This window comes from Panthera uncia, chromosome D1 (genome assembly GCF_023721935.1).
Source record: "Panthera uncia isolate 11264 chromosome D1, Puncia_PCG_1.0, whole genome shotgun sequence".
Taxonomy (NCBI): domain Eukaryota; kingdom Metazoa; phylum Chordata; class Mammalia; order Carnivora; family Felidae; genus Panthera; species Panthera uncia.
The window spans coordinates 53,296,575-53,324,005 of NC_064808.1; the positions used below are offsets into that span (position 1 = coordinate 53,296,575).

Here is a 27,431-nt window from a genome sequence, read left to right on the forward strand (position 1 = left end):
TTTTAATAAAAAATTAAAAAAATAAAAACATACACATACATTAAAAAAGAAAGAGAATTGCAAATGATCATACAGCGACAGAATGTTTTGTTGACCCCGCTGCCTAACACCTTAATTTACTGACTAGTTATCAACAAAACCACCAACAAGATTCCAGGCCTTCAATCAATCAGCCTAATTGAAATCAGTTCAAGATAGGCTGCTTTCCCTCTTCCCATCCCCCTGCCTATCCTCACCCCTTCTGAAACCCAAATGCTGACCAAAAAAATAAAAAATAAAGATCAATGGAGTAGCCTGATCTATCATTTTTCCCAGAAAAAGACTATCTGCTTCCACTCTACCACACCACCTGATGGATTCTGACATATTGGTGAGCAGAGGTGCTACAGTCTGAAGAACTTGTGACTGATTCTGGAGATGGGACTGCAATGGCTCCTCAGCTAGTGTCCTACAGCGGCATGTTCCAATCCTTTCTGGCCCCCAATACATTTGTGATTTGGGAGGACTACACGAGAAAGGCTAATTTTCTCACACTATCTAGTCACCTTGACCTAGAAGCAAGCATATATGCACAGTGAGTATAAAGGAAGTGACAGGGACACCTGGGTGGCTCAGTTGGTTAAGTGTCTGACTCTTGATTTCGGCTCAGGACATGATCTTGCAGTTGTGAGCTCAAGCCCCGCATCAGGCTCTGTGCTGACAGCATGGAGCCAGTTTGGGATTCTCTCTCTCTCTCTCTCTCTCTCTCTCTCTGCCCCTCCCGTGCTTGAGCTCACTTTCTCTCTCTCTCTCTCTCTCTCTCTCTCTCTCTCTCAAAAATAAGTGATTAAAACTTAAAAAAAAAAAAAAAAGAAAGGGCGCCTAGGTGGCTCAGTCAGTTAAGTGTCTCACTTTAGCTCAGGTCATGATCTTGCATTTTTGAGTTTGAGCCCCACATTGGGCTCTGTGCTTCAGCTCAGAGTCTGGAGCCTCCTTCAGATTCTGTGTCTCCCTCTCTCCGTCTGGCCCTCTCAAGAGTAAACATTTAAAAAAAAATTTTTTTTCATTAAAAAAAAAAAGACAGGGCACCTGTGTGGCTCAGTGGGTTAAGCACCTAACTCTTAATTTCTGCTCAGGTCATGATCTCAGGGCTCGTAAGTTCAAGCCCCACATCAGGCTCCGCTCTAACAACACAGAGCTTGCTTGGGATTCTTTCTCTTCCTCTCTCTCTACCCCTCCCTGGCTCAAGCTCACACTCTCAAAATAAATAAATAAATAAAAATTAACAAAAATAAAAAAAAAATTAAGTGACACCTTTTTAAACAAAATTTCCAATCTTATTAAATCAAATGAAAACTGCAGTCAAAATAGTCTCTGTAGGAAGTTATTTACTTATTCTAACAATATAATCATTGCTCAAAATATATATGAAACACTCTTCTGGAAACTGCCTTTAAAGTCTACTCTGTGAGACACACAAAAATTAAATCTTACTGTTTTGCAGTCACACCTCATTTTTCACCAAAAAATGTACTGCCTTGCTTGACTCTTTGGCTTATAGTATCTTTTGGCTGTGAACCCACCAAGCAAGGTTCAGTGAAGATTTGCTACTTCTGAGGACATTCAAAAGATTGGCTTAGGAGCCAAAAATATTTTGAGCATTGGCAGCATCACCAGAATAAATATAAAGTCTGAGAACACAATTACTTTGAAGAGGACAAACTTACAAATACTGTTAAGTGTCCTACAACTACAACAAAGAGGACAAGATATGTGCAATATATGTCATGTATTAAGCTATTACGTTACTTTACTGTTTATTTTTTTAAGTTATTTATTTTGAGAGAGACAGAGACAGCGTGAGTGGGGGAGGGGCAGAGAATGCGGGAGAGAGAATCCCAAGCAGGCTCTGCACTGTCAGCACAGAGCCCAATGCGTGGCTCAAACTCATGAAATCGTGAGATCATGACCTGAACCTAAACCAAGAGTCGGATGCTTAACCGACAGAGCCACCCAGGTGTCCCAACTGTTTATTTATTTTTGAGAGAGAGCCCGTGCATGTGCACAAATGGGGGAGGGGCAGAGAGAGCGAGAGACAGAATCCTAAACAGACTCCAGGCTCTGAGCAGTCAGCACAGAGCCCAACACGGGGCTTGAACCCACGAACCACGAGATCATGACCTGAGCTGAAGTCAGATGCTTAACCAACTATGCCACCTAGGCGACCCTATGTTACTTTACAATCACACATTACGTAGTCATAAATTTTGGCCCTGGAAGAAATCTTCCGTATCATATAATCCAAACTGTTTATGTTTATATATGAAAAAACTTCAGTCCAGAGGTTACGTAATTTGTCCCTGGTCACACAGCTGGTCAGCAACAGTCAGGACTAGCAACCCAGTCACCCTGACTTCTGGCATAATCCACAAACATCCTAATCCAATTCCTCCCATTTCCGTGTTCCTCACTGCTGTCTTTCAAAGGGAAAGGAAATAACTTGAGACACTAAAGCACACCAGAATGGTTCTGAAACTCAGTAGCTGAGAAAGATCGACTTAACACCAGTTATCTCTCTATAATCGCCCCTACAGGTATAAGTCATTGTTTAGTATGTAGTTCACAAGAGTTCTGGATAAAGGGAAACCTATGATCACTTCCCCCCAAAGCAAGAATATGTTTATTAAACCTCTCTCCCTGGGTGGCTCAGTAGGTTGAGCATCCGACTTCGGCTCAGGTCATGATCTCAAGGTTAGCGAGTCTGAGCCCCACATCGGGCTCCCTGGTGTCAGCCTGTCAGTGCAGAGCCCGCTTCAGATCCTCTGTTCCCCTCTTTGCCCCTCCTCCACTTGCGCTCTCCCCAAAATATTTGAACAAACAAACAAAAAACTCTCTTCCTACCTCCTGCAGTAACCCATGTGCTTCAAGTAACTGAAAGGTCACTATGAAGAACATGAATCAGAGAAAAAGAAAATAATAAAGCTTCTGTTCAGGAAAAGGCTGATCTATGAAAAAGCAGAGAAAGGACAGAAACCATCCTGAACTTACCTCCTGGTGGACAGCTTCCCCAGGCCTGGACAAGATCCCTGGCAGACTGGCTTAGAATTAGCCTCTACCCAGGGAAGGGGCAAAGGGGCAGGAATGCTTGTTCATTCTCCCATCCCACCCACTGTTGGTCAGCTCAGCTTCATATCATCTTGGGCAGCCCCAGCATTCTGTAGATCAGACAGCAAACGGAAGGGAAGCCACGCAGCCTAGGTCAATGGGGTGAGTCAGTGGCAGAGCAGGAAGAGTCACTGGGGCAGAAATTCTGGCCTCCTGTGGCAAGATTGCCAAACCACACCACACCCCTACCCCCACCCCCACGCCTTGGTCAGCACTGGGAAGGCCCTATTAGGATTCTGGTCTCCAAACCAAGAGAAGTCCTTCCTCAGGAGGCTCCATATCACTAATTTCCAAGTGTGTTTCTCCTCAAAAACCTTCCATGGCTTTCTTCTGTCTAAAGCATTATATCTAAATTATTTGGCTTCATTTTCAAAGCCCTCCATTATATGGCCTCAAGTCATTTATTCAACCTTACTTCCCACTATTCCACAGCATACACTCTGAACTAATCAAGCCAGTCTTCCCACTTCTCTCTGCATAAGACTCTATTTCTCATTCCCATGCCTTGAGTTATCCAGCAGTGGTAAATTCAAATACCTGAGTCAGGCAGGTAAAAGAAATGGATTCTCCAGTGGAGCATATGGCAGAACTATGGAGTGTTGTCCCCACCTAAAGGCATTCAAATATTTTATTATTTTTTTAATTATTTTATTTTTTTAATGTTTATTTATTTTTGAGAGAGACTGAGAAAGAGAGGGAGGGGCAGAGAGAGAGGAAGACAGAAGATGTGTGGGCTCTGTGCGGACAGTAGAGAGCCCAATGAGGGGCTCGAACTCACGAACTGGGAGATCATGACCTCAGCCAAAGCTGGATGCTTAACCTACCGAGCCACCCAGGCGCCCCAAGGCATTCAAATATTTTGATTCAAATATTTATGCAGTTCTTCACTTTGAGCATCACAATAACTTATTAAATAGTTATTAATACTCTTTCTAACTTGCAAGTGAAGAAACTTTCCCAAGGTTAGGCAGCTGGCAAAATCCTGGGCATCACCTCTGAAGCCAAAGCAAGAGCTCTAAAGTAAACGCTTCCCAGTAGTACAAACACCATAGAAGATACAGCACTCTAAATCTGAAGAGGAAATTCATTTTTCATGATATACATGCAACTTTATTATTAGTAGTAGTAGGATGGAGGGGCGCCTGGGTGGCTCAGTCAGTTGGGCGTCCAACTTCGGCTCAGGTCATGATCTCACGGTTTGTGAGTTCAAGCCCCACATCGGGCTCTGTGCTGACAGCTCAGAGCCTGGAGCCTGCTTCGGATTCTGTGTCTCCTTCTCTCTCTGCCCCTCCCCAACTTGTGCTCTGTGTCTCTGTCTCTCAAAAAATAGATAAATGTAAAAAACAATTTTTTTTTAAATAGTGGGATGTAAAACCCAAAGAGCAGCTTATCTAACCATATACTCCAACTATCTCAAATTCTATTCATGTTCCTGCCAAAGTCTCTCCTAGTTATTCCAGGCCCTACTGAGTTCCCTCTTCTCTCAATTCCTATAGAGCTTACAGACTAGACAACACAGTCGAGTGCTAAATTATATACAGTCATGCAAAACTGAAGTGAGTCCATGTGTTTTCTAGCTTCACTAATCAAACTACTGTATTAACCTATCTAGTTCTACTAAAAATGTTTAACCTGAATCTAATGAAGAAGAGATAATCATACAAATCCAAATTAAGAAATATTCTAGGGGTGCCCAGGTGGCTCAGTTGGTTAAGCATCCAAATCTTGGTTTTGACTCAGGTCACAATCTCACAATTCGTGAGATAGAGCCCCATGTCGGGGTCCACACTGACAGCATGGAGCCTGCTTGGGATTCTCTCTCTCCCTCTTACTCTCTGCCCCTCCCCCCAATCACACTCTCCCTCAAAATAAATAAATACACTTAAAAAAATTCTGCAAAAATCTACCTAACCTCTTAAAGAATGTCAATGTTGCGACAGATAAAAAAGCATTCAAGATTGAGAGATTAGGGAATTGCTCAAGGGGCATGACAAAATTATCACAACTAAATGCATGAATGACCCTTCACTGAAGGCTGATTTGAAAAAAAAAAATCTATAAAAGACATTACTGGGAAAATGTGAGATGTCTGAACAAGTATTATACACTGGATGTACTGAATCAATCCTAAATTTCCTGAGACCTAGATGTATTGTTATTATATAGGCAGATACTCTTGTTTTTAGGAAACACTGCTGAATCATATTTAGGATGAAGTAACATGATGTTTGCATCTAATAGTCCAAAGGTTCAGAATATGAAGAATGGAGAGCAAATGCAGCAAAATGTTAACAACTGGCAAATGTAGGCAAAGAGTTTGTTATATTTTTCTTATAAAGTATCGATAGATTTGAACACACACAAGAGTATATAAATATTTATGATTCCTATAAAGAATCTACAGGTTTGAACAGTTGGTGAGGAGGGAAATCCTGTATTGTACATTTCTTTATATATTCAGCTCTCTGAGAGATAAAACAGGCACTCATTGTTTATTTGCTCACTACCTACGGAAACTGGGCTTTGGAGGTCAGCAACCAGACAGAGTCCACTTTGCAGCAATTCATGAGGGGTACAGTAGCAAACTCCTAAGGAACAAGAGGTTTCCCTCAAACTCACACCATCACACCACATGGAAGATAGAAAAGTAGGTAATCAAAGCTATTGTGATCTCGCCCCTCACTGAAGCCATCCAGAAGTGAGACACTTGACAAATGCCCACTTACAGGGCAAAACAGTTGCTACCCACACGAAGGACCAAGATCCAGGGTCACATTGCACCCACCTTGTCATCGGGTACCAAAAACTTGATAGCCTGCAAAAGAAGTATGTCTGACCAGTCACAGGAAGGCACTCAAGTGGTCAAATAAATAAGCCTGAAATATACAGTCTTTACTCCTCACCATATAAAACCTGTCCTCAATTGCAGTAAGGCAGAAGAAATCTGCCAGGCTCAATCACTGGCATTTCCTGCACTGGCTTCAAAGAAATCAGCCCTTAAATAGGACAGAAAGGGCAGCTGACACAGCTGTCTACTGAGGCCTCAACCCAGGAGCATGCTGTGCAATATGCCCTCTTCCCCTTCTACAGCCACCAGATCACTTTACTTCTGCCAAGTGGTCCCTTATTAGGATGACTGATTGCCCAATGGCCAACCCTTAACCTTGATTCTCTCCTCCCCTCACTGACAGCCAAGATATCTTTCCAGATAGCTCCTCCTCCAATTTAGCAGAAAGAACAGCCAAAACTATTCCCCCTCAAACCTCCATCAACTGAAGTAAGACCTATAGTAGTATTACACACAGCTTATTTCTCAAACCTACCATTTTTAGCATTTTTACCAAAGACAGAATGAAAACATATAAAGCCCGCTTGTCAAGCTTTGGCATTATAAACTATGAAGGAGAGAAAATACAATGCTTTTAGATGTGATCTGGCAAAAAAGCTCTCAACAGTTCTTATGCTACCAAAAGTAACAAGATACAATTTAACATGATTAAACATGAAGGTTTGCATTCACTAAACTAATACAAGAAGGTAGAGACTTGGTACAGCAGTTTATATTAAATAGGCTGCCTTTGGGCCCTTGGGGTAGGGGAGGGAGCAGGCTGCATATGGTGGGAGGCAGAAGAGAGGATGTCACACTCTCAGTGAACCATGAATGTAACACAGCTGCCCAAAACACCAGCGCAGGCTTGGGTTGTGTTAGAAGACAACTCTGTGCCCCACTTTTAAAAAGCAAAGTCAGAGTCCACGCAGCTAAAGAATGAAACAACTGTGGTGAAAAGTCTAAAAGTCATATATCGTAGCAAATGTGAGGGAAGAACTACAGATGTTTAGTGAGGGAGAACACGAAAATGTGTTCAAATATATGCACACTTGTCATGCAGGTGAAGAGAAAAATGTATGTGTTCTGCAGGAAGACAAAACCAGAACGAGTAGAAATTACAGAAAGATAGAGTTCGGTTTGACATAGGGAAAAACTTTCAGCATAGTAAGAGTTAAGAATGTGAGTTATGGAACCCAGAATGCTTGGATTAGAACACCAACTCCACTTACACTGTATGGCTTTGAATAGACTACTTAATTTATTTGTGTCTCAGTTTCCTTGCCTGTTAAAGGGAATAGTAATAATGACAGTTATTTACCTCACAGAACTTTGGGAAGCAGTTCACGTAAAGCACTTAGAACAGAGCCTGCTCACAGTATATCCTGAAGAAAAAAACAATGTTAACTATTGCCATGACTGTTGATACAATAAATGAGATAACCTGAGAATCTTCCCACTAAATACACCTGGAAATGCTTAGAAAAATATAATAAACATCCTTTTAGAGTATGCCAATTAAGTTACTATCTCTCAGCTCCACACCTACCCTGTTACACTCTGCTCTGTGACACTGGGGCTTGGACTCTGCCAACCCTATCACACCTTTGCCAGCTGGCTCTGTAGGAGGTGCTAAAGGGAAAATGGAAGGCAGGAACTTCCTCCTTCGTATGGCCTGCTGTTTCTTGACAACAGCAGTTGGTTCCTTCCCACTTCTTGCTAAACTCCCAGAACCAGCCTCAATGCGCCCCCCTCAGAGGCACCAGCACCAGCTGGGCAGAACTCAACCAAACCTGGCTCCTCCAGGCCCTTCCTGCAAACACCTGAGAAACCAGCAGCACCAGGAGACGCCCTCTCCTCAGAGAATCAGGGCGTAGTTCCTCCAGATCCCTTCAGACTTACAGGATCTGAGAACTCCAACCTTTCTTCCCTTTGTTTTTTGGCCCTAGATGAAGTAGCTGCTTAATGCAGTTATTACATCAAAGATACCCTTTTTGCTTGTCCAGCCCTCCAGCAAGGCTTTAAACTAATTCCCTTTACTGAGTTCACTTTTAAAATAGCTATGTGTGGTTTCTATTTTCCTGACTGGATCCTGATACATAGATAAACTGAGCTCACAAGAAAATAAGGAAGTCCCAGGAAAAGCGACCTGACAGCATAGCTATCCTAGCAGTGTAAAGAATTTATAACCATCTCTTTGTCCAGGAGACAGATTCTGAGCCTACAAAGAGCAGCTGAGATCCCTATACAAAGGCTAAGACATTCAATAAAGACAGACCAGGGGAAAAAAGTCTGTCCACAGGGAAATAAGGAAGATTGTCTTGCTCACCTAGTGAAGTGGGAGGAAAAAACCCTCCTAGGAATTCAAAACCATAGTCGTTTTGCGGCCTAAGCTCGTGGCCTGAAAATCTACAAGTAGAGAAAAATTACATACATTTTGGTCCCAGATTGGGACTAGCCATGAGTGCCCAACAGAAGCAACCACAAAGTTGCTCCAGAAGATATATGAATGGCCAATAAATATGTGAAAAGATGTTCAACATCATCAGTCATTAGAAAAATGCAAATTAAAACCACAGTGAGATACTACTACACCTCCATGAGAATGGCTAAAATTAAAAAGGCCGACCATACCAGGGTGCCTGAATGGCTCAGTCAGTTAAGCATCCAACTCTTGATTCCCCCTCAGGTCATGATCTCATGGTAGGTGGAACTGGGCCTCATGTCAGGCTCCATGCTAAGGGCATAGAGCCTGCTTGGGATTCTCTCTCTCTCCACCTCTCCCCTACTTGCACTGTCTCAAATAAAATAAACTTAAAAAAAAAAAAAAAAGCCAACAATACCAAGTATTCGCAAGAATATGAAGCAAACAGAGCTCTCACATACTGCTTAAATGGTGTTACCACTTGAGAAAACTGGTAATTTCTTAAAAAATTAAACATATACCACCATACAACCCAGCCATTCCACTCTGAAAAGGAAAGTATACAAACACTCAAAGATTTATACATGAATGCGCATAGCAATTTCATTTATAACATCCAAAACCTGGAAACAACTCAAATGTCCATGAACAGTGAATAAGCAAAATTACCTGATACAACCATATAACAGAATACTACTAACAAATTACTGATATATGCAACTAAATGGATAAATCTCACATGCATTATGCTATGTGAAAGGAACTAAGCCCAAAAATACAACTGTATGATTTAACTTATATAAAATTCTAGGAAACACAAATTAATCTACAATAGTTCCTGAGCCAAGGTGAAGGGAAACATGGACTGTAAAGAAGCACACAGAAATTTTGGGGAGTGATGGTACTCCTCTATAATTTGATTGTGGCAGCTTTTGATAAGTGTATATACATCTTTCAAAACTTTTCACTACAAATAAAGTTTACTGTACATAAATTATCCATAAGCAAAGTTGACTTAGACTGAGGGACAGAGCACAGTGGGGGAGGGGCAGAGCAGAAATCTGAAGCTGGCTCCAGGCTCTGAGCTGTCAGCAGAGCCCGACACTGGATCGAACTCACCATGAGATCGTGACCTGAGCCAGAGTCAGACACTCAACCAACTGAGCCACCCAGCTGTCCCATGACCGTAAATTTTTTACAAAACTTATGCAAGATATGAAATCCCAGACTGAGGAATCACTATAAACCCCCAGTAGGGTAAAATTAAATCCACACCATGTAATGAAACTGTAGAACACAAACAACATGGGAAGATCTTTAAAACAGAGAAAAATGCAGGTTACCTAAAAAAATGATAGTTAAATTGTGAACACATTCTCAAAAGTAACAAAAAAAGCCAGAATTTCAGTAAAATAACATTTTCAACATGCTGAAAGAAAATATTTGGAAGCCTAGAACCCAGTTAAACTATCAAGACTAAAGAGTAAATAGGGGCGCCTGGGTGGCTTGGTCGGTTAAGCGTCCGACTTCGGCTCAGGTCATGATCTCACGGTCCGTGGGTTCAAGCCCCGCGTCGGGCTCTGTGCTGACGGCTAGGAGTCTGGAGCCTGTTTCAGATTCTGTGTCTCCCTCTCTCTGTGACCCTCCCCCGTTCATGCTCTGTCTCTCTGTCTCAAAAATAAATAAACGTCAAAAAAAAAAAAAAAAGAGTAAATAAAGATGTTTCCCAGAAGAATGTTTACCACTAACTGACCCTCACTGAAGAAAACATCTGAAAGATACATTCATCTCTTTAACAAAAATGGAACAAAGTGCAAGAAAGAATTGTGACAAAACAAATAGTAAACATATAAGGGTAAGATGAAAAACTCACTGCAGCACAAAACATAATACTGTTGGGGAGCCTAGGTGGCTGAGCCGGTTAAGCACTGACTTCGGCTCAGGTCATGATCACACGGTTCATGAGTTCAAGCCCCACATCTGGCTCTGTGCTAACAGGTCAGAGCCTGAAGCCTGCTTTGGATCCTGTGTCTCCTCTCTCTGTGCCTCCCCCGCCCCTCTTTTTCTCTCTCTCTCTCTCAAAAATAAAATAAACATTAAAAAAAATTTTAACATAATGCTATTACAATACAGTAACAATTATTATCACTTAGAATTGTTCAATATTGAAATAGACTGCCTTTGGGAGTTGTCTCATTCTTGGAAGTGATCATTTTTGAGTTCAGACAACACCTTTTGAGAAGTTTGGTATACACTGGAGAAGAGGCTTAAATAAATGACCCCCAATATAGCTACTGACCACAGGGTGTTATCAATTAGACACAGCTGTCAAAACATTCCCTGATCAGTTCTGTGTAGCCACCTGTGGCAGGGCTTGCCCCTATCCTAACAGTTCTAGAATTCAAGTATTAGTTCAAAGCATTCTTCTCGCTCCCATATTCCATAAGTAAAGAAGAACACTCTAGATAGAAATGTTTCCTATATGAGCTTTCAGGTAATATCTTCTAGCTTTGGGGAAGTACAGCTTTGGCTTTTGATTAAGATTAAGGAATTACAATTAGTCATCATTTGCTTAAACTTGGGCCAAGAAAAGAGTACTTTAGGGGCTTTTACAGACAAGTACATGCTTCTTCCTCTAACGAGGAAATACCATACAGGAACAGAGAGGGAAGGAGTACATACACTAATCCCTGCTGACTGAAAGCTACCTTACTTGATCTGAATGTTCCCTCCAGGTTCCCGTATATTCACAGCAGTAAAGATCTCCACAAGGTAGCCCCAATTCCCTTCCCAACAAGGTTTCTGCCCACCACAAAGTAACACACATGACGGTCCAGAACTTTGGAAAGACAGGACCAGGCAACAGACACCAGAGAGAGGAAAACACGGATCAAAGCAAGTATCACATTTTTAGAAGGCAGCCCCATTCCCCACAAAAAGAATACAGCAGTTCAAAAGCCACTAAATGAAGATGGGAAAGCCAGGCTCCTATTTCCTTTCAGTCCATGAAAGCTCATTCATTTCAAAGCATACATTAATGGCCATGACATGTCTCACTCATAGCTGTCTAGGCATCAGGATAAAGGGACAAAAGACACTGTCTCCACTCAGAAGGACAAACATGCAGACACTCTTCCAATGCAAGATGAGAAGTACTCTTCCAGAGGTAACGAAGAAGGCGCACCCAGAGGAGGGAGCATCAAGCCAATTAGGTTCTTTCCCACCCACAACCTTCACACACTTAGTCATAAATTTGTACTTTCTAAGATGTTTCCATGAAACAACCTACCTGATTTGACCCTAAGAACAACTCACACACAGCCGCCACACGGCCCCTCCCCCCCTCAAGCCAACCCTCAAACACCCCAGTACAGCCAACCACGCACTAGCTATGTAATCCTGGCCAAAAAAACATTATAAAATACCGCCGGTTCCCTATCTCTAATAAAGTATAACTGGAAAATTAGGAATATTAAAAAGATGATCCATATAAAGGGTGTGGCACAGTGTCTGAAACGTAGTTGGTGCTCTGAAAACGTTTACTACCAATATTACTACTGCTATTGTTAACAATAATAGGCGGAGACTTTCCTGGGACCTCTCGCTCACAAGCCTTTCAGGAACAGGCACTACCCCGCACCCCGGTCGTCCTCAGGCAAAATTCCACGGACACACCCCCAAACAGACCCTCCCACTATGCACGCCGGCACCTCCCCTCGGAACAGGCGCCCCTCCTCACACACCTCACCCCCGATAAATCTCCCCAGAGTAGGTTACGAAGGAGGCTCTCGGCTCGCACCCGCCTCTCCAGCACCCCCTCCAGCACCGCATCCCTGCGGGCGCCCAGACCGAACAGCAGCCGCGGGCCCGCGCCGGTTACCTGGCCGCGCGCTCCCGCAGCGCCTCACAGTCCCCCGGGATCTTCTTCGTTGCGGACTCGCGCCAGCGCTCCGAGCGCACAATTAGTTTAAACTATGGCCCCGCCCCCTCGCACCACCCTCTGATTGGCCCCGGTCGGCTGGAGTTTCACGCAAGGGCACGCTTCAGGACCCGGGAAAAGGAAGTGTGAAGACCACTGGGAAGAGAGAAGCGGTGTCACTACTTCCGGAAGCCGGCCGCGACTTGAAAGCAAAGAAAACCACAAATCCCAGCACCGCCCGCGGCTTCGGAGGCCCGCCCCCCGGCGAACTACAACTCCCGGTAGGCATCAGGAAGCACTTTCGGCGCTTAGCCGAGTCGCGGTGGTGAAGGTAGTCACTATGGAGTTGGGCTGAGTAAGCAAGGGGTAGTGGGACGCCGAGCTGGAGGGAAAGCAACAGCGGGTGAGTCGGGCGGGAAAACAGGAAATTCACTCAAAGGAACAATTCGCTCTCTATAGAGAGGAGAGGAACACACAGAAAGATTAAGGAATTTCCTTTCTCGGGGACCTGAGATACCCCCGCACACACCCTTTACCCCTTTAACAACAAACAAGACACAACGTCCATATGGAATAGACTGGAGCGGGGAGGGGAGGAAAGGGCGCCGAGATACATACCCATACAGATTTACAGATTTGGGGGCGCTTAAGAACATCCCCCATCACAAACCTGGGTCCCCGCTCCCCAATACGAATGCTTCAAATCCCTGACACTGGGAGATCTGAAACGCCCTCAGAAAATGGGTTGATTTTTCCTTTGATGAACTGAGACCTCTTCAGGACATGAGTAAACTACAGGCCCTAATACTGGAGCTGTATGAGGCTTGAAGTGTCTCTTTCCTTACAAGCAGGAAAATCCTAGAATACAGCCTCCTTCTGAGTCAGCAGCATCTTCCCACACACAGTCATGGGGGGGGGGGGGGAGGGTCCTGTCCCTAAATTATCTCTTCTCTCTTTACCTCCACTATGGTCTGTTTCTCGGAGCTCTACTGTTAGAGTTTCATTCCTTTTACAGTCTTCATGATGGATTACCTTCGGCAACTTACCAGCACTTTCACATCCAGTCTCTTTTGAATTTTGTGAGGCAAGGATATTTATTCCCATTTTACAGATTGGAAAACTGAAACCCAAAGAGGAGCAGTAACTTGCCTGAGGCCACACAAGTCAGTGACAGCTAAGACTAGATAGATCCCCAGTTCTCCAACTTCCAGCTGGAGTAGATTGAACTGCCTCAGAGAAAAGAAGCCTTTATGGCCTACATTGGGGTATTTACACTTCAGGCAGAATGAGTCCAAATCTTCCTTGAGAGCTTAAATGGGGAAAAGGAACTAGAAAGATGGAAGACAATGGGAATCAAACAGATTTAACAAAACTAAACAGGAAATTATCTGGCTAATGCAACATCCACATCTGATGCTGCCATGAATAGCTGGCTTCTGGCTGGCTTCTAGGTGGCTGGTCCACTTACTATCTTACAGTCCCTCCAGGCTTGGTTCTAGGCCCACTTCACACTGCCGTATTCTCTTTGGTATTCTAATCCACCTCATTCACCACCTGTACACAGATGTACACAAGTATGTGCCCCCAGCCCAGCACTCATCTCTAAGCTCCAGGTCTGTCTAGCCAATTGCTTCTTCCAACATCTTCGTGTATCTCACAGACAATCCAAACTCAACACATCTGCAACTGATCATCTCTATGTACTCCAAGCCTGGATTTCTTACCATGTTCTCACCTCTGTCCAACATTATGGAAGCCAAAAACCCAAGAGTTATCCTTAATACAACTTCTATTTCGCATCCATCTCAAAGTTCTGTCAGCTTTACTTCTTAAATAGGACTTCTCTCTGGTCCTAGCTACCATCACATCCTTCCTGCCTTCCTTCCCAGCCATTTTGCATGCTGCAGCCAGAGTAGTCCTTCAAACCACAAATGTGATTTTGTTCACTCCCCCCAGCCCCATTTAAAAATATACCTGTGCCTTCCTATTGGTCTTAGCATCAAGCAACATCTCAGCCAGGCTCCTGTCTACGTCTCCAGCCCCCAGTCTAATATATATCCTTCCCTTTCTCCTCTCTAGTTATATAGCATTCTTTGAGGTCTTCAACGTTGATTTCCAGGTAATCTTTCACCATAGAGCTTTTGCACATGCTGTTTTTTCTGCCTGGAATGTTCATCTTTTCTCCCTGCTATAATTTATACTTATCCTTCAGTTTTCTCAATCACTTCTTTGGAAGGTCTTCTCTGACTGCTCAGACCAGGGTCAAATCCTTCAATTATACAAGCTCATGTCCCTCTCCGTTATAGTATTATTACTGTTGCATTTTTTTAATTTTTTTAAATGCTTGTTTTTGAGAGAAGAGAGAGAATGAGTGGAGGAGGGGCAGAGAAGGGAAGAAACAGAGGATCTGAAATGGGCTCTGTGCTGACAGCAGAGAGCCCGATGTGAAGCTCAAACTAACAGACCATGAGATCATGACCTGAGATGAAGTCAGATGCTTAACCAACTGAGCCACCCAGGTGCCCTGCAATTTTTTTAAGTGTTTATTATTTAGAAAGAGCGCACATCCATGCACAGGGGAGGGACAGAGAGAGAGAGAGGGAGAGAAAGAATTCCAAGCAGGCTTCATGCTATCAGTGCAGAGCCCTATGAGGGGTGCAAACCCATGAACTGTGAGATCATGTCCTGAGCCAAAATCAAGAGCCAGATGCTTAACCGACTAAGCCACCCAGGCGACCCATCGTTGTTATGATTTTTACATACTGATTAAGCACCTACTACTTGCCACCACTTTGGCACATGAGAAAAACATGGTTCCTGCCCTGGTGGAGTTTATGGACATACAGATGGTAAACAGATAATCTTAGGAGTGCTACCATGGCAGTAAGTATACGAGTCCAGAAGAGAAGTTCCACATCCAGATTGGGGCGTATATACAGGCTCAAAAGGTGATACCTGAACTGAGCCATAAAGAAGTAGCAAGGCAAAAGGAGAGAGAAACTGTATTCCAAGCAGAGGAAGGTAGATGTGTGGCAACCCAGTGGCAGGTGCAAGGAACTTAATTCAAGTAGGTGTATTAGCTGGGCTGCAGAATTAGAGATGAGGAGAAGCGATGGCAGTAGAGAGGTAGGCAGGAGCTAGGTTGAATCTTGGACTTCCCTATGGCACCTGGAAGTATAACCTCCCACTAGAGTATGTGGTAGACTTTTCATGCCATTCTTTGACTTTTCTTCCACCTGTAGTCCATGACCAGAAACCCTCTCTAGGCCAGGCCATTTAGTCTCTTATCAGATCTCATCTGATTATTCCCAAAGCTTCTTATGCCATTGTATTGCTACTTACCTGAGAGGGAAGGAATAGGCTATCAACAAATCAAACTCCAATTGTTGTAATTTCCAGAAACTGAAAACAAATTTCTATCAACCTAGGATTGGTTAAAGTTAAATTAAGTAAATAAAGTAGGATACACACAAATTCTGTGAAATACTCTACAGTTATTAAAAGGGTGAGAGTCTACAACATTTTTTAAGCTTATTTATTTTGAAAGAGAGAGAGTGGGGGGGAGAGAGAGAGAGAGAGAGAGAGAGAGAATATCCCAAGTAGGCTCCACGCTGTCAGTGCAGAGCCCAATGCAGGACTCAATTTCATGAAGCATGAGATCATGACTTGAGCTGGAACCAAGAGTCAGATGCTTAACAGACTGAGCCACCCAGGCACCCATAGAGTCTACAATAATTTAAAGAGAAAAAAATACATTGTTAGCTAACACTACAAGGACAACCATATTTCAGTATAAAATGAGTATGCATCAAATCAGTATGCATCAAATCATAGACTTTTAGTTTCTACTTGATGTACTTCTCTATGTTGTTTGACTTTATTCAGCTATCATGTTAACTTTTAAAATTAAAGATAAAAGATATTTCTAGTTTGGAAGAGAAAAATTCCAAAACAAGACAAGTATTCCTCTAAAACTGTCATTTGTCAAGTTAACCTGGATAAATGAGGAAGGCACTGTGATCTGACTGGTTATGAGGCAGAATAGCAGCTGGGAAAGACAGACTCCAAAAACGCAGCCACTGAAGTGAGCAAGGCAGCCTCAGGTTTTTGTCAGTTTGGGTATACCTACCCAGCAGCCAGATTTACCATGTGACACCTGAAGACGCAATTCATTTCTTCCTTCATTTTTCCATTATCCATTTGTTCATCAAGCCTTTAGTGAATACCCATTCTTTGCTAGGCTCAGTGCAGAGTAATGGTGGGAAGAGAGAAAGAAGTCTGATTTCTGTCCCTGCCCTTGAGCTTACAAGGAAGGAATAGGAAGTAGTTTATAAAGAAATGTACAGAGAATACAACTGCTTCAATGTATTAAGCACCTGCTGCAGGACATAAAACAGCACTCAAAATAGGTTTGTCTCCATTTTACAGATGAGGAAACAGGCTGCGATAAAATTTTGTTCAAAGTATAATACAGGTATGTATCAGTTAGCTATTGCTGTATGGCAAACTATCCAAAACCATACTTTAAAACATATAGCTTAAAACAATACACATTTATTATTGCTTCCAAGTCTTTCAGTCAGCTATGTTTCTTCTGGTCTTGGCTCAGCTCATTAATGTGTCTGCAGGCACCTGTGGGTTGTGTGACTATCCTGAACTTGACTTGGTATAAGCTGGCTATTGGCTAGTCTAGGATGGCCTCAGGTGGGAACACTAGCTCTCTGCATGTATCTCACCTGCACGTTTCTCACATCCCTCCAGTAGGCTAGCCATTTTCTCTTGGCACAGGTAAAGAGCAAGAGGGCATGCCCTCTCTTTAAGCTTCTGTTAGTTTCATATCTACCAACATCCCATTGGTCAAGGCAAGTCATATGGCTGAGCCCAGCATGAAAGTGGATAGAACTACAGAGTTACAGGGCAAAAAGGACAGATACAAGGAAGACCATGAATAGGAACAATCAAGGGAATCAATCTATAGGACACATTGATCAATTTTTTTCTGGAAAGACAGGCTTCATCAGAGGGTACACTAGGCTTGGGAACTGAAACATGATTAACATTCACTAAATAGGCAGCTATTTCTTAGAACTTGATGTGGGCTGGTTTGCCACAATCGATGGAATCCTAGCAGGCTTTTCTGTGCCCATGACAGACAGGGTTCTGTTATTTACTATCTTGGCTTCATTCCTTCTGGTCAGGTACAGGGCAGCAGCCATTCCACAAATGTTGGCAGAATTGAATCGACTTTCTTACTGTGAATGAGGTGTGGACTGAAATAGCTGAACCTGGGAGCCAATTGTTAGAAAGAACAGCTTAGCATCAACACTCCCAAAACAGAAATCCTTGTATTTGGCAGTTTCTCATTCATTCCTCCCACAAATATTTCTCGAGCGCCTGTTGTAAGCCAGGTTCTGCGTCAGATGATGAACAAAATTTAGTGCCAGCTCACAGCCTGGGCTACTATTTAAATGGAGAAGAGTAATAACCCTCTCCACCTGGCAATTTACCTAACTACTTGGGGCCCCATGTTTAATACTAACGCATCCAGAAAAATGCATCAGGAGCTGGTGCAACACAAAATTCTGAGTGAGGTTCTCAATGGTCAAGGAAACTAATGACAAAATTCTGCCCTTAAATATTCTAAGCTAAAATCCACGTCCAGTAGTGCAGAACTCTGGGGTCCCAACCCAGGACTTTGAGAAAATTATCCAATCTCTCAAAGGCATCGAACCTGTTGTAGGTGCTCAAGTGGAATGGGCTTCTCTGTCTCAGTGAGAACACAAGCCAGGTTCCTGTGTCTGGAAAAACATGTGTTCTTTGCTGTCTGTCTGTTGATTTGATACCTAAAAGATTCTGGTCTCCCTAATCAACAGTCTGTGCCCACCAGGCCAGTTCCAATTTAACAAGAGAATTCAGCTGTGAAGTGACTCAAGGTGGCACTTCCACGAAGCTCAATTGAGACTGCTGCTTTTTGAGAGGAAGACATCATTCAGTTTCCATTCTTCTACACATGTGAAATCACCAAAAAAAGGAATTTACTTGAACTGTATTAAGTTGAATTATAAGCTATCAAGTCCATGGTTTTTAAGGGAAATTTCATTTTAAGAGAATGCACAGATTTCATTTTCTGCGTAAAACCTGTTTGCTTCTTTGAATCAAATGATAACTCCATATCCTAAGGTTTCCCTTTTTACTTTGGCTGCCAGGAATTTCAGAGATAACATAGGCCGTTTCCTAATTGTTAGATACATCTCTCTCCTTTCTTCTTTAATTTGCCTTCTAACCTTTCTCTTCCATGTTTCCATTTGCCACTAGTCATCCGTGGCTGTTGAGCACTTGACAGGTAGCATGTCCACACCAGGATGTGCTATGTTAAGTGTAAAATGTCTCAATTATTAATATCAATTATATGTTGAATATTTTGGATATATTGGATTAAATAGATTAAGCTTCATCTGTTTCTCTTGACTTTTCATGGCTACTAGAAAATTTTAAACTATACACTTGAAAAAAATTATGTATGTGGCCTGCATTTGCAGTGTTCATTATATTTCAGTTGAACAGCTCTGTTCCGTAAATCATCCCGTTTTATGCATGTATTGTTGTAAACTACCTCAAATCCTTCTGGAAAGCAGATGAAGTATAGTAACTGCAAAGGCGATGATGGCAGTGGAAGCAATGAGGAAGGGGAGGCTGACTGGGATGTGCACTTGTTGGTCTATTTATCTTTTGTTTGTATGTGTCACATTCAAACCCCCTTGGTATAAAGTGTGTTCAGCTCTCTTCTTCCCAGGTGAGTAGTATTCTCATGGCTCTCTCCAGTCTCTTGAAAATTTCTCTGTTTGAGTTCATTGGAATTGGAAAGGATCTAATAAAACAATTCACACCACATTGTAAATGACTGATAACACTGTGTTCACCCCTCTCAAGGGGTATTTCCATTTTAACAGGGAACAATCCCTGAACCCAAAGGAATGAATCCCTAATGGTGGAGTTTCAGGCATCAGTGACAGGTGAGTGACTGAAGTAGACTCTGGTTTTATGTGTATGTGTTTATATACATATGACTGTATTCGGGATGTGGCTGAAAATAGAGTCTATTGAAAGGAAATGGGGCTGACAGACATAGGGTCTATGGAAAGGAAATGGGGCTGACAGACAAGCTGAGCAGAGGTAACAAGTCCCCAGCTGGTCAGATTGCAAAGGGCTGTCAGACACCTGATCCAATGCAGGTGCTCAGGAGTTTGTTAAGCAATAGAATAGCCCAGTTGATGTCACCAGAGTGTAGGTACCAAAACAGCCTCCATGGTAACTACTATGGAGTAGCACAAGGCGGGGCTCAGAGTAGGATGCAGGAGGCTATGACTGCAGTCCACACTGACTCATTGGCTTAACTTTCGGCAAGTGCTTTCATCCTGGGGTCTCAGTTTCTTTGTGTAGAAAGAGAAATGGGTGTTACAATTATCAATGAGCTCTAAGGGATGTAAAAGTTCTCTGAGAAGTAGGAAGGTGCCCTACAAATGCAAGGAACCATGCTTAATATCTTAAAATAGAAATGCAGCCAGGCAAGCCTTGAGTGGTAGAGGATAGAAAGGAAGGGTGGAAGGCTATGGGGATACCAGAAGGCCTATGCCCCTTGTACCTGCAACACCTGTCCTTCTCTGTCCTCCCAGGCTGAACCCGGACTCCCAGGGCCAGTGCTTACACCTGACAAACGATGGCCTGAGCTATGAGCAAAGAGGACTATATGAACACTTCAGTGCAAGAGCCCCCTCTTGACTACTCCTTCCGAAGCATCCATATGATCCAAGGTCAGCCCACAGAGTACAGCACTCCACTCACCATAGCAACAGGCTGGGTATGGTCCCCAGGGAGAAACCAGTCTTCTACTTAAAAGCCTAAATTCCTGTATGCTTGCAATTTTGTTGTTTTGGGGAGGAGTAGGGGTAGGGAGGTGGTAGGAAGAGGTGGTAGGAGTGGGAGGGATAATTGATCCTCTTTGAAAGAAGCCAGCCTACAACAGTAAAGTCAGGTGGAAGAAAATTGGGAAACCAGTCTATCAGCCAATGGTTTTATTCTCCTGTTTTTACCTGAAGAGACGAAAAGACTAATGAAAACACAAGCAGAACCCTCTCTCCTCTAAGGACACAAGCCTATTCTGATCACTGGTAAAACATGCAAGGTCTCGTTATTAACAATGGGCATGTTTCCAGTTTAAATATTTATTGACAAATATCTTATATTCATTCCAGTCATATCCAAGTTTATTCAATCATCACCCACACTTATTTCAGGTTTCAGCACTGCCCATGCTCATTCCCATTTTGTTATTCAATGTCCTTGTAAATAGGTGGCTCATACTCTTCAGGAAGGGACAGAGAGAGAGAGACAGAGAGAGAGAGAGAGAATCATATTCTCAGGAGAATATGCTTCTTCCCAAGGGAATTCTGCTGTCCCTAGACTTTACCATCTGCCCTCACAGAATACATGCTGGCACCCACATATCCTAGCCCCAGTATCTGGCTTTGGTTTTCTCACATAGGCAATTGGTGACTAATTTTAAGCTCAGAAAAAAGGCAAATAGTTATCCAGGAGGTACTAGCCTTGGCTTGTGTTTAGGGCACTACTGGGCTCCCACCAGACACAGTGGTAACTCATGTTCTGTCATGGACATACACTCACCTACCATGATCTTTATTGGGCACTGTATCACTCTTAATTGATATAGTCTGTGTTTCACAAGGGTTTGAGCTGTAATGGTCATGTACAAGATAGCTGAGGTGACAAATAAGGGAATAGCTGAGTGGGGAATAGCTTTGTCCTCTACGGAACCCTCAGAATAAGGGGACAATCTACTACAACCAAGAATAACTACACAGCACAAACCATGATCTGTACAGATGCCCTTTCATTGAATCACTAATATTTACTGAGCACCTATTTAGTAAGCACATGTGTATACACACATGCCAGGCATTGTGCTCCTTGCTGTGTGTTGTAAGGAGGAGAAAAAGACAGGTGCATCCAAGCCCCAAAGGCCCTCTGGTTCCACAGAACTTGTGGAAAGAGTTTAGGAGTACTTGATAAACTGTTTGCTTGAAGTAATCGATAGATGGATTATAGACTCTGAAATGGCAGGGACTTTAGACTACATCCAACCCAAAGTCCTCTAACTTCTGCTCGCTCGTGAACCTACAGTGGTAAGGGAGTCCCCTATGACACCCACTTACCAACCCCTCCCATTATGAGGTGAGGAATGATGCAAAGAAGTTATCATCAAACTAGCTCCCACCCTCTAGGGACACGTGGAAAAGTTGCACAGCAATCTTTCAGAGATATGAAGACAGGATCACATTTTCCCCAGTCTTCCTGGGGCTGAACACTCCACAGTTCTTTGGGCACTGATATTTGTGATCTGTTTTCCAGACCTGCCTTGGCCTACTCTGAACAAGGCAGCTTCAACAGATCCTCAAGCAGTGCACTACCCTGGTGGAGTCTAAGGGAACAGAAGTATGTAGCAGCGGGATACCCCATTCCACCCTTGATACCAGCAGCCCCAATAGGACCCTCATGTTTTAGGCAGCACAGTCCTGCTAGTGGCTAATTCTGAGCTAGAGATCAGCCCATGCTTGGTGGCATTCCTCAAGCTGCTGCCTCATCAGACTGGATGCTAATCCATATGGGTTTATTTTAACCCTTTTATTCAGCTGTGTCATTTCATTGGGGGTTCTTGGGATATGGTGGTGGGGAGGGGACAGGATAAGGAGTTGATTCATGAGCTGGAGCACTCTGCTCCAGTGCCCTTCTGCCACCTCCCCCCAACTTCCTGCTCACTCCAGCATTAAGGCAGAGAGCCATCTGGTGGATGCTGCTGGATGTGCAGCAGAGGAGGAGAGGAAGTTAACACTGGGAGGAGGGGATGGGAAGGGAGGAAGCATGTCCAGTGAGAGTTGAGGGGAGTGACAACAGCTGGCCAGGCTCAGCAAACCCTAAATACTTACTTCCCCTGAGGCAGGTTTTGACAAGTAATGAAGGGCTTAGGGAGAACAGGAAAAATGTAGTCACCTCAGCCATAGCTGGTATCTGGTTCTGGCTCTGCCACCATGAATTTGGGCAGGGCCCGTCCTTTCTTTGACCTCATTTGTCAAAACGTGAATGGGGGCCTATACAGATGGATTGTAAAATTACTGTGTTCCCTGTTCTCTCTCCTCCTTAACCAAACTTTCTGAGGGTGTTGTTTACACTACCTGCTTAGATTTCCTGAACCGTCCCTTCACCCTTGAACTCAGTCCAATCTAGCTTCTGTCCCCAGGTCCTCGTCATTTCATTGAAATAGTCCTCACCAAGGTCACAAGGAGCTTCTGAGTTGCCGAAATTAGTTTTCAGACCTTATCTCCCGAAACTCCCGCTTATAAACTATGGATTCCCCAAGCATCTGTAAAATTATCTTCTCGAGGTTCTCCCTCCGATTATTCATAACTATTTAATAGACTCCCCTTCCTCCTTGTCCCTTCTCTCTACCCTCACTCGTGTGGAATCTCATTTATTTCTCTAACTTGTACACCTTCTATGCTAATGATTCTCATCTCTTTCCTGAGCATCAGGCTTTCATATTCAGCTGCTTACTTGGCTTCTCCACCTTTTTGTGCTACAGGAACCTCAGACACACACCAAGGCCAAGCCTTCCAACCCCAGTTTCTGTCTTTCTAATTCCTTATCATTCACACAAACAAGAAACTGGGCACTACCCTTGATTATTCTTCTACTCTTAACATCCAATCAATCATCAAGTCATGCTGATTTTCTGTTCCACTTCATCACTTGTCTGGATGACTGAAAGAGCCACATCGGTCCTCAGTCCCATCCACTCCCTTTAATCCATACTCCACACTAAAGCTTCAGAATGATCTTTTTGTAGGGCACCTGGGTGGCTCAGTTAAGCGTCCGACTCTTGACTTCGGCTCAGTAAAATCATAGCTCTTGTTATCAGGCACCAACTGTGCCTTGTACTGAGTTCTTTTGTGGAAGAGGTAGCTAAACTACAGCACTGATTTTTCATGAACTCAGGCTCAAATTTTAAGAAATAAAATATCTTATCTAGGATCCCTATCTTACAGTTCATGAGTTCAAGCCCCACACCCGACTGTGCACTGACAATGCAGAGTCTGCTTGGGATTCTCACTCACTCCCTCCCTCTCTTTAGTAGTATCTCACATAGTATCTCTCTCTCAAAATAAATAAATTAAAAAAAAAAAAAAAAAAAAAGAATGAGGGGCTCCTGGGTGGCTCAGTTGGTAAAGCATCCAACTTTGGCTCAGGTCATGATCTATGGTTCCTGGGTTCAAGCCCTGCATTGGGCTTCCCACTGACCGTGTGGAGCCTCCTTGGGATTCTCTCTCCCTCTCTCTCTCTCTCTCTCTGCCCCTCCCCATTTGCATGTGTTCACTCTCTCTCAAAAATAAACTTAAAAAAAAAAAGATCTTCTACATTGAAAGATTTGAATCACCTCATTTGCTTAAACCCTCCACTGGCTTCCCATTGCCCACAGGATAAAGTCCAAAACACTCAGCCTGGCATTCAAAGCTCCTTGTCTTTTTCCTCCTTGCCCACCTTGTGCAGCACATGCCCATATATACACACTGTTCCACACCTCATGCCTCTTCTCCTGTCATGCTGTTCTCACCCTTTCCACCCTTTACTTGGTTAATGTCTCCTGATCCACTGAGTTCCATCGCAGGTTTCAACTTCCCTAAGTTCCCAGATTATGTTAGGAGCCCCACTTCACAGTTCTGTTGCTGTTACATTGCCAACATTGCCAACAACATTGATGTTGTTTTCATCTTGCTGGTATGAGCTCCTCCAAGGCACAAACAACTGCTTCATCCCTGCCGTGTTACTCATACAGAGTTTGGCATAGACCATCTCTCATTTTGTTTACTGCTATATATCCAGTATCTGGCACATACACAGTTGCTCAATATTAACGCGAGAAAGAGGACATCAGAATGTGTTGTACTTTAGTGAATGCTATGGGCTCCACCAGCGGATAAGTCTAGATTTTGTGCTGTCATCTCGGTTCAAGCCTGACAATTCTGGGTTCTTAACTTCCACAAAATTAAGAGTGATTTTGCCTCCCTCAACCCCTCAAACAGGGGTGGTACACAAAGGACCCAATGATATGATAGACATGAGGGGACCATGTGACCCAAACCAAGAGTTTGGGATGGGAAGTCTTTGACCCTCAGTCCAAGCTTATTTGGATTCCTGGGGTCTATGGGACAGGGTCCTGGACTGACCATTGGTAGAGTCATACTAGACTCAAGCATGGAGCTATGGTCCTGCCAGCCCCTCCAGCTATAGCTTAGGCTGTAAATCCGCCCAGCTCTGTCCCTTCCCAATGCTAAGACAGAAAAGCAAAGATGATAACCCAAGTCTTACTTTGTCCCCACAGATCTGACAAGCGAGGAGCCAAGAACAGGGCTACGACCACTAAGGCACTCAAAGTCAGGGAAGTCACTGACCCAGTCCCTGTGGCTGAACAACAATGTCCTCAATGACCTGAAAGATTTCAGCCATGTGGTTTCACTGCTTCTGGAGCATCCAGAGAACTTGGCCTGGATCGATCTATCCTTCAACGACCTGACTTCAATTGACCCTGTGAGTACCCAGCCCTGAGAGTCCAGTCAGGATGGGCCTGATCCCACCTTTTCTAGCTCCCAGCTTCTCTACTTCCCACATATTATCAAAGAAGTAATGAGGCAGTGTGGTACGGTACAAAGTACATGGCTGTGGGCTCAGAGAGATGTAGGTTCAAATCCTAGATCTTACTGTGTGATTTTGAGCAAGACACCCAACCTTTCAAAATGTCAGCATCCCTGTCTGAAAAAATGGAGAGCATATGCCAGCATCATAAAGGTTTTGTAAGGATTAAATGAGAATTATGAAAAACAACTGGAACATAGCAGGCTGCACTAAAATCACAGCTCTTGTTATCTGGCACCCCCTGTGCCTTGTGCTGAGTTATTTTGTGGAAGAACTAGCTAGATTGCAGCACTGATCTTCCACGAACTCACACTCAAATTTTAAGAAATAAACAGAACTGGGGGTGCCTGGGTGGCTCAGTTGGTTGGGCGTCCGACTTCGGCTCAGGTCATGATCTCGCGGTCCGTGAGTTCGAGCCCCGCATCGGGCTCTGGGCTGACAGCTCAGAGCCTGGAGCCTGTTTCGGATTCTGTGTCTCCCTCTCTCTCTGACCCTCCCCTGCTCATGCTCTGTCTCTCTCTGTCTCAAAAATAAATAAATGTTATAAAAAAAAAAAAAAAAAAAAAGAAATAAACAGAACTGGCCCTGTCTTGTCCAGGATCCCTATCAGAGGGAAAGCAGCTAGAGAATGACTTGGTAACTATTCCCCAGGTGTAGAGATCCCAATTTAACTACTATTTGAAAGCTTCTCTTTTGTACCTAGCATGATGTTCTGTACCCCTGTCCCCTGTTGTGAAAGAATCTTAAATCACTAAAGCTGAAAAGGCCTTCAGTGTAGGGCCAGCTAAGGCTCAAGGAGAGGCAGGAGAGCCCAGGCACCTGGCAAGTCAGTGGCTATGCTAGGAACCAGGATCATATCTCCTGCACCTTAGATCATAGCTCTGTGTCAATGTGTGTTAGCCCTTCAAAGCTAAATGAAAAGTAGGTTGGAGTCGTCTGCAGTGGCTGCAGCAGAATGGCATAGACTGGAAATCAAGTTGTTTCTCAAACTCTTCCTTCTCTGCCCACAAGCCAGTCCTGAGCACAGATCCAGGACCCTGTCCATTCTGGCTTTCGGTTTCCTTCCCTCAACAGGTCCTGACAACTTTCTTCAACCTCAGTGTCCTCTATCTCCATGGCAACAGCATCCAGCGCCTGGGAGAAGTGAACAAGCTGGCTGTCCTCCCTCGACTCCGGAGCCTGACACTCCATGGGAACCCCATAGAGGAAGAGAAGGGGTATAGGTGAGCGCCCTGCCCCTGGGCTGGGCTCCTCTGAGGGGGAAAGGAGGTGGGAAGATAAGAAGTCCAACACCATTATTCTGCCATGCTGGGACAGGGAAAGGAGTAGAGACCTTTAGGCATTTCTTGCCTATCAGGAGAAACTCTGTCATCCCCCAAATTATACTTAAGTTCCTCCATTCCTTGCAATTAGGGGAGATAGTGGCAACTGGTGGAGGGGGAAGGAGGTTCTGGTGCAGGGCTGGCCCCCAGCCTGAGTCTTCCCCACAGGCAATATGTGCTGTGCACCCTGCCCCGTATCACCACATTCGACTTCAGCGGGGTCACCAAGGCAGACCGCACCACAGCTGAAGTGTGGAAGCGCATGAACATCAAGCCCAAGAAGGTCCGGATCAAGCAGAATGCACTCTGAGGTTCTCAGGCCCCAGCAGTCCTGAGAGGATGGTCAGTTTGGTTTAACAATAAACGATTTGAGCAGTTGAGCAGGTGCGAAGTCACCTGTGTCATGTAAAAACGTCCTCCAACTCAGGCACTTGTCAGTAGCTCCAGTGTTATTTGGCTGAAAGAGGGAGGCAGTGGAGGAAAAGGCCTGTTGCAACACCTGGGACACGGGGGACCTGGGTTTACTGGTATGTCCTTGGGAGACTTACCTCTCTGAGCCCTTTCTTTACTCTTCCATTCAGACATGCTGGGGTTAGAGCTGTTTCACAGAGTGCCAAGTTTCTGTGGAGATCCCTCAGAGAAGACGACAGGCTGTGATCTTTGAACCCCCCACTTCGATCAGATCAGGGTATTTCTGCTCTGTCTTACATGTTGGGATTCTGCTTGAGATTTCATTTGATAAAGGGAATCTTCTGCTTGAAAACACTGGCTTGCTGGCTCCATATCAAGTATTCTTGGTCTGCCTTTATCCCCCAACCCTGGGCTTGTTGGTAATTCCACTGAATTTGAGGCAGGGCCCCAACAGCGAGAGCTGCCTCAGATTCAAGTCTGTTCAGTTTTGACAGTGTTCCCATCACCAAGAAAGGACAAGCATGGTCTTATCCAATCTGATGTTATTCCAGGCCAAGTTCTGGCTAAGACCGGGGAACCCTGAACCCTTATCTCCTGGATTCCTCTTAATGCCCCTAGAAG

At 44.0% G+C, this 27,431-nt stretch overlaps 2 protein-coding genes across 7 annotated transcripts in view; one reads left to right on the plus strand and one right to left on the minus strand.

The window, feature by feature from the left end:
* The window catches only part of NUMA1 (nuclear mitotic apparatus protein 1), a 72,442-nt gene extending 59,939 nt beyond the window's left edge, over positions 1 to 12,503 (minus strand). The window contains exon 1 of one of the 2 annotated variants that reach the window (XM_049651545.1): positions 12,277 to 12,503. The gene's annotated coding sequence lies outside the window, so the exon portion shown is untranslated. Of the gene's footprint in view, positions 1 to 3,027; positions 3,263 to 12,276 lie in introns of those variants that run through there. The other variant, XM_049651550.1, reaches the window with a different exon arrangement.
* A 75-nt stretch (positions 12,504 to 12,578) lies between these two features.
* On the plus strand, positions 12,579 to 27,164 carry LRRC51 (leucine rich repeat containing 51). Of its 5 annotated transcripts, XM_049651797.1 has the most exons (8): positions 12,679 to 12,718; positions 16,744 to 16,789; positions 19,246 to 19,328; positions 19,989 to 20,126; positions 24,767 to 24,972; positions 26,152 to 26,300; positions 26,568 to 26,741; positions 26,981 to 27,164. In XM_049651797.1, exons 4-7 carry the CDS (start codon positions 20,045 to 20,047, stop codon positions 26,707 to 26,709), a joined length of 579 nt encoding a protein of 192 aa, XP_049507754.1. In that variant the 5' UTR covers positions 12,679 to 12,718; positions 16,744 to 16,789; positions 19,246 to 19,328; positions 19,989 to 20,044; the 3' UTR covers positions 26,710 to 26,741; positions 26,981 to 27,164. The 5 variants fall into 5 exon arrangements, with proteins under 5 accessions (XP_049507770.1, XP_049507762.1, XP_049507754.1 ...); XM_049651805.1 differs by lacking the exon at positions 16,744 to 16,789 and having other exon boundaries at positions 12,652 to 12,718; XM_049651811.1 differs by lacking the exon at positions 16,744 to 16,789 and having other exon boundaries at positions 12,703 to 12,718; positions 19,266 to 19,328.
* Positions 27,165 to 27,431: the final 267 nt, after the last annotated feature.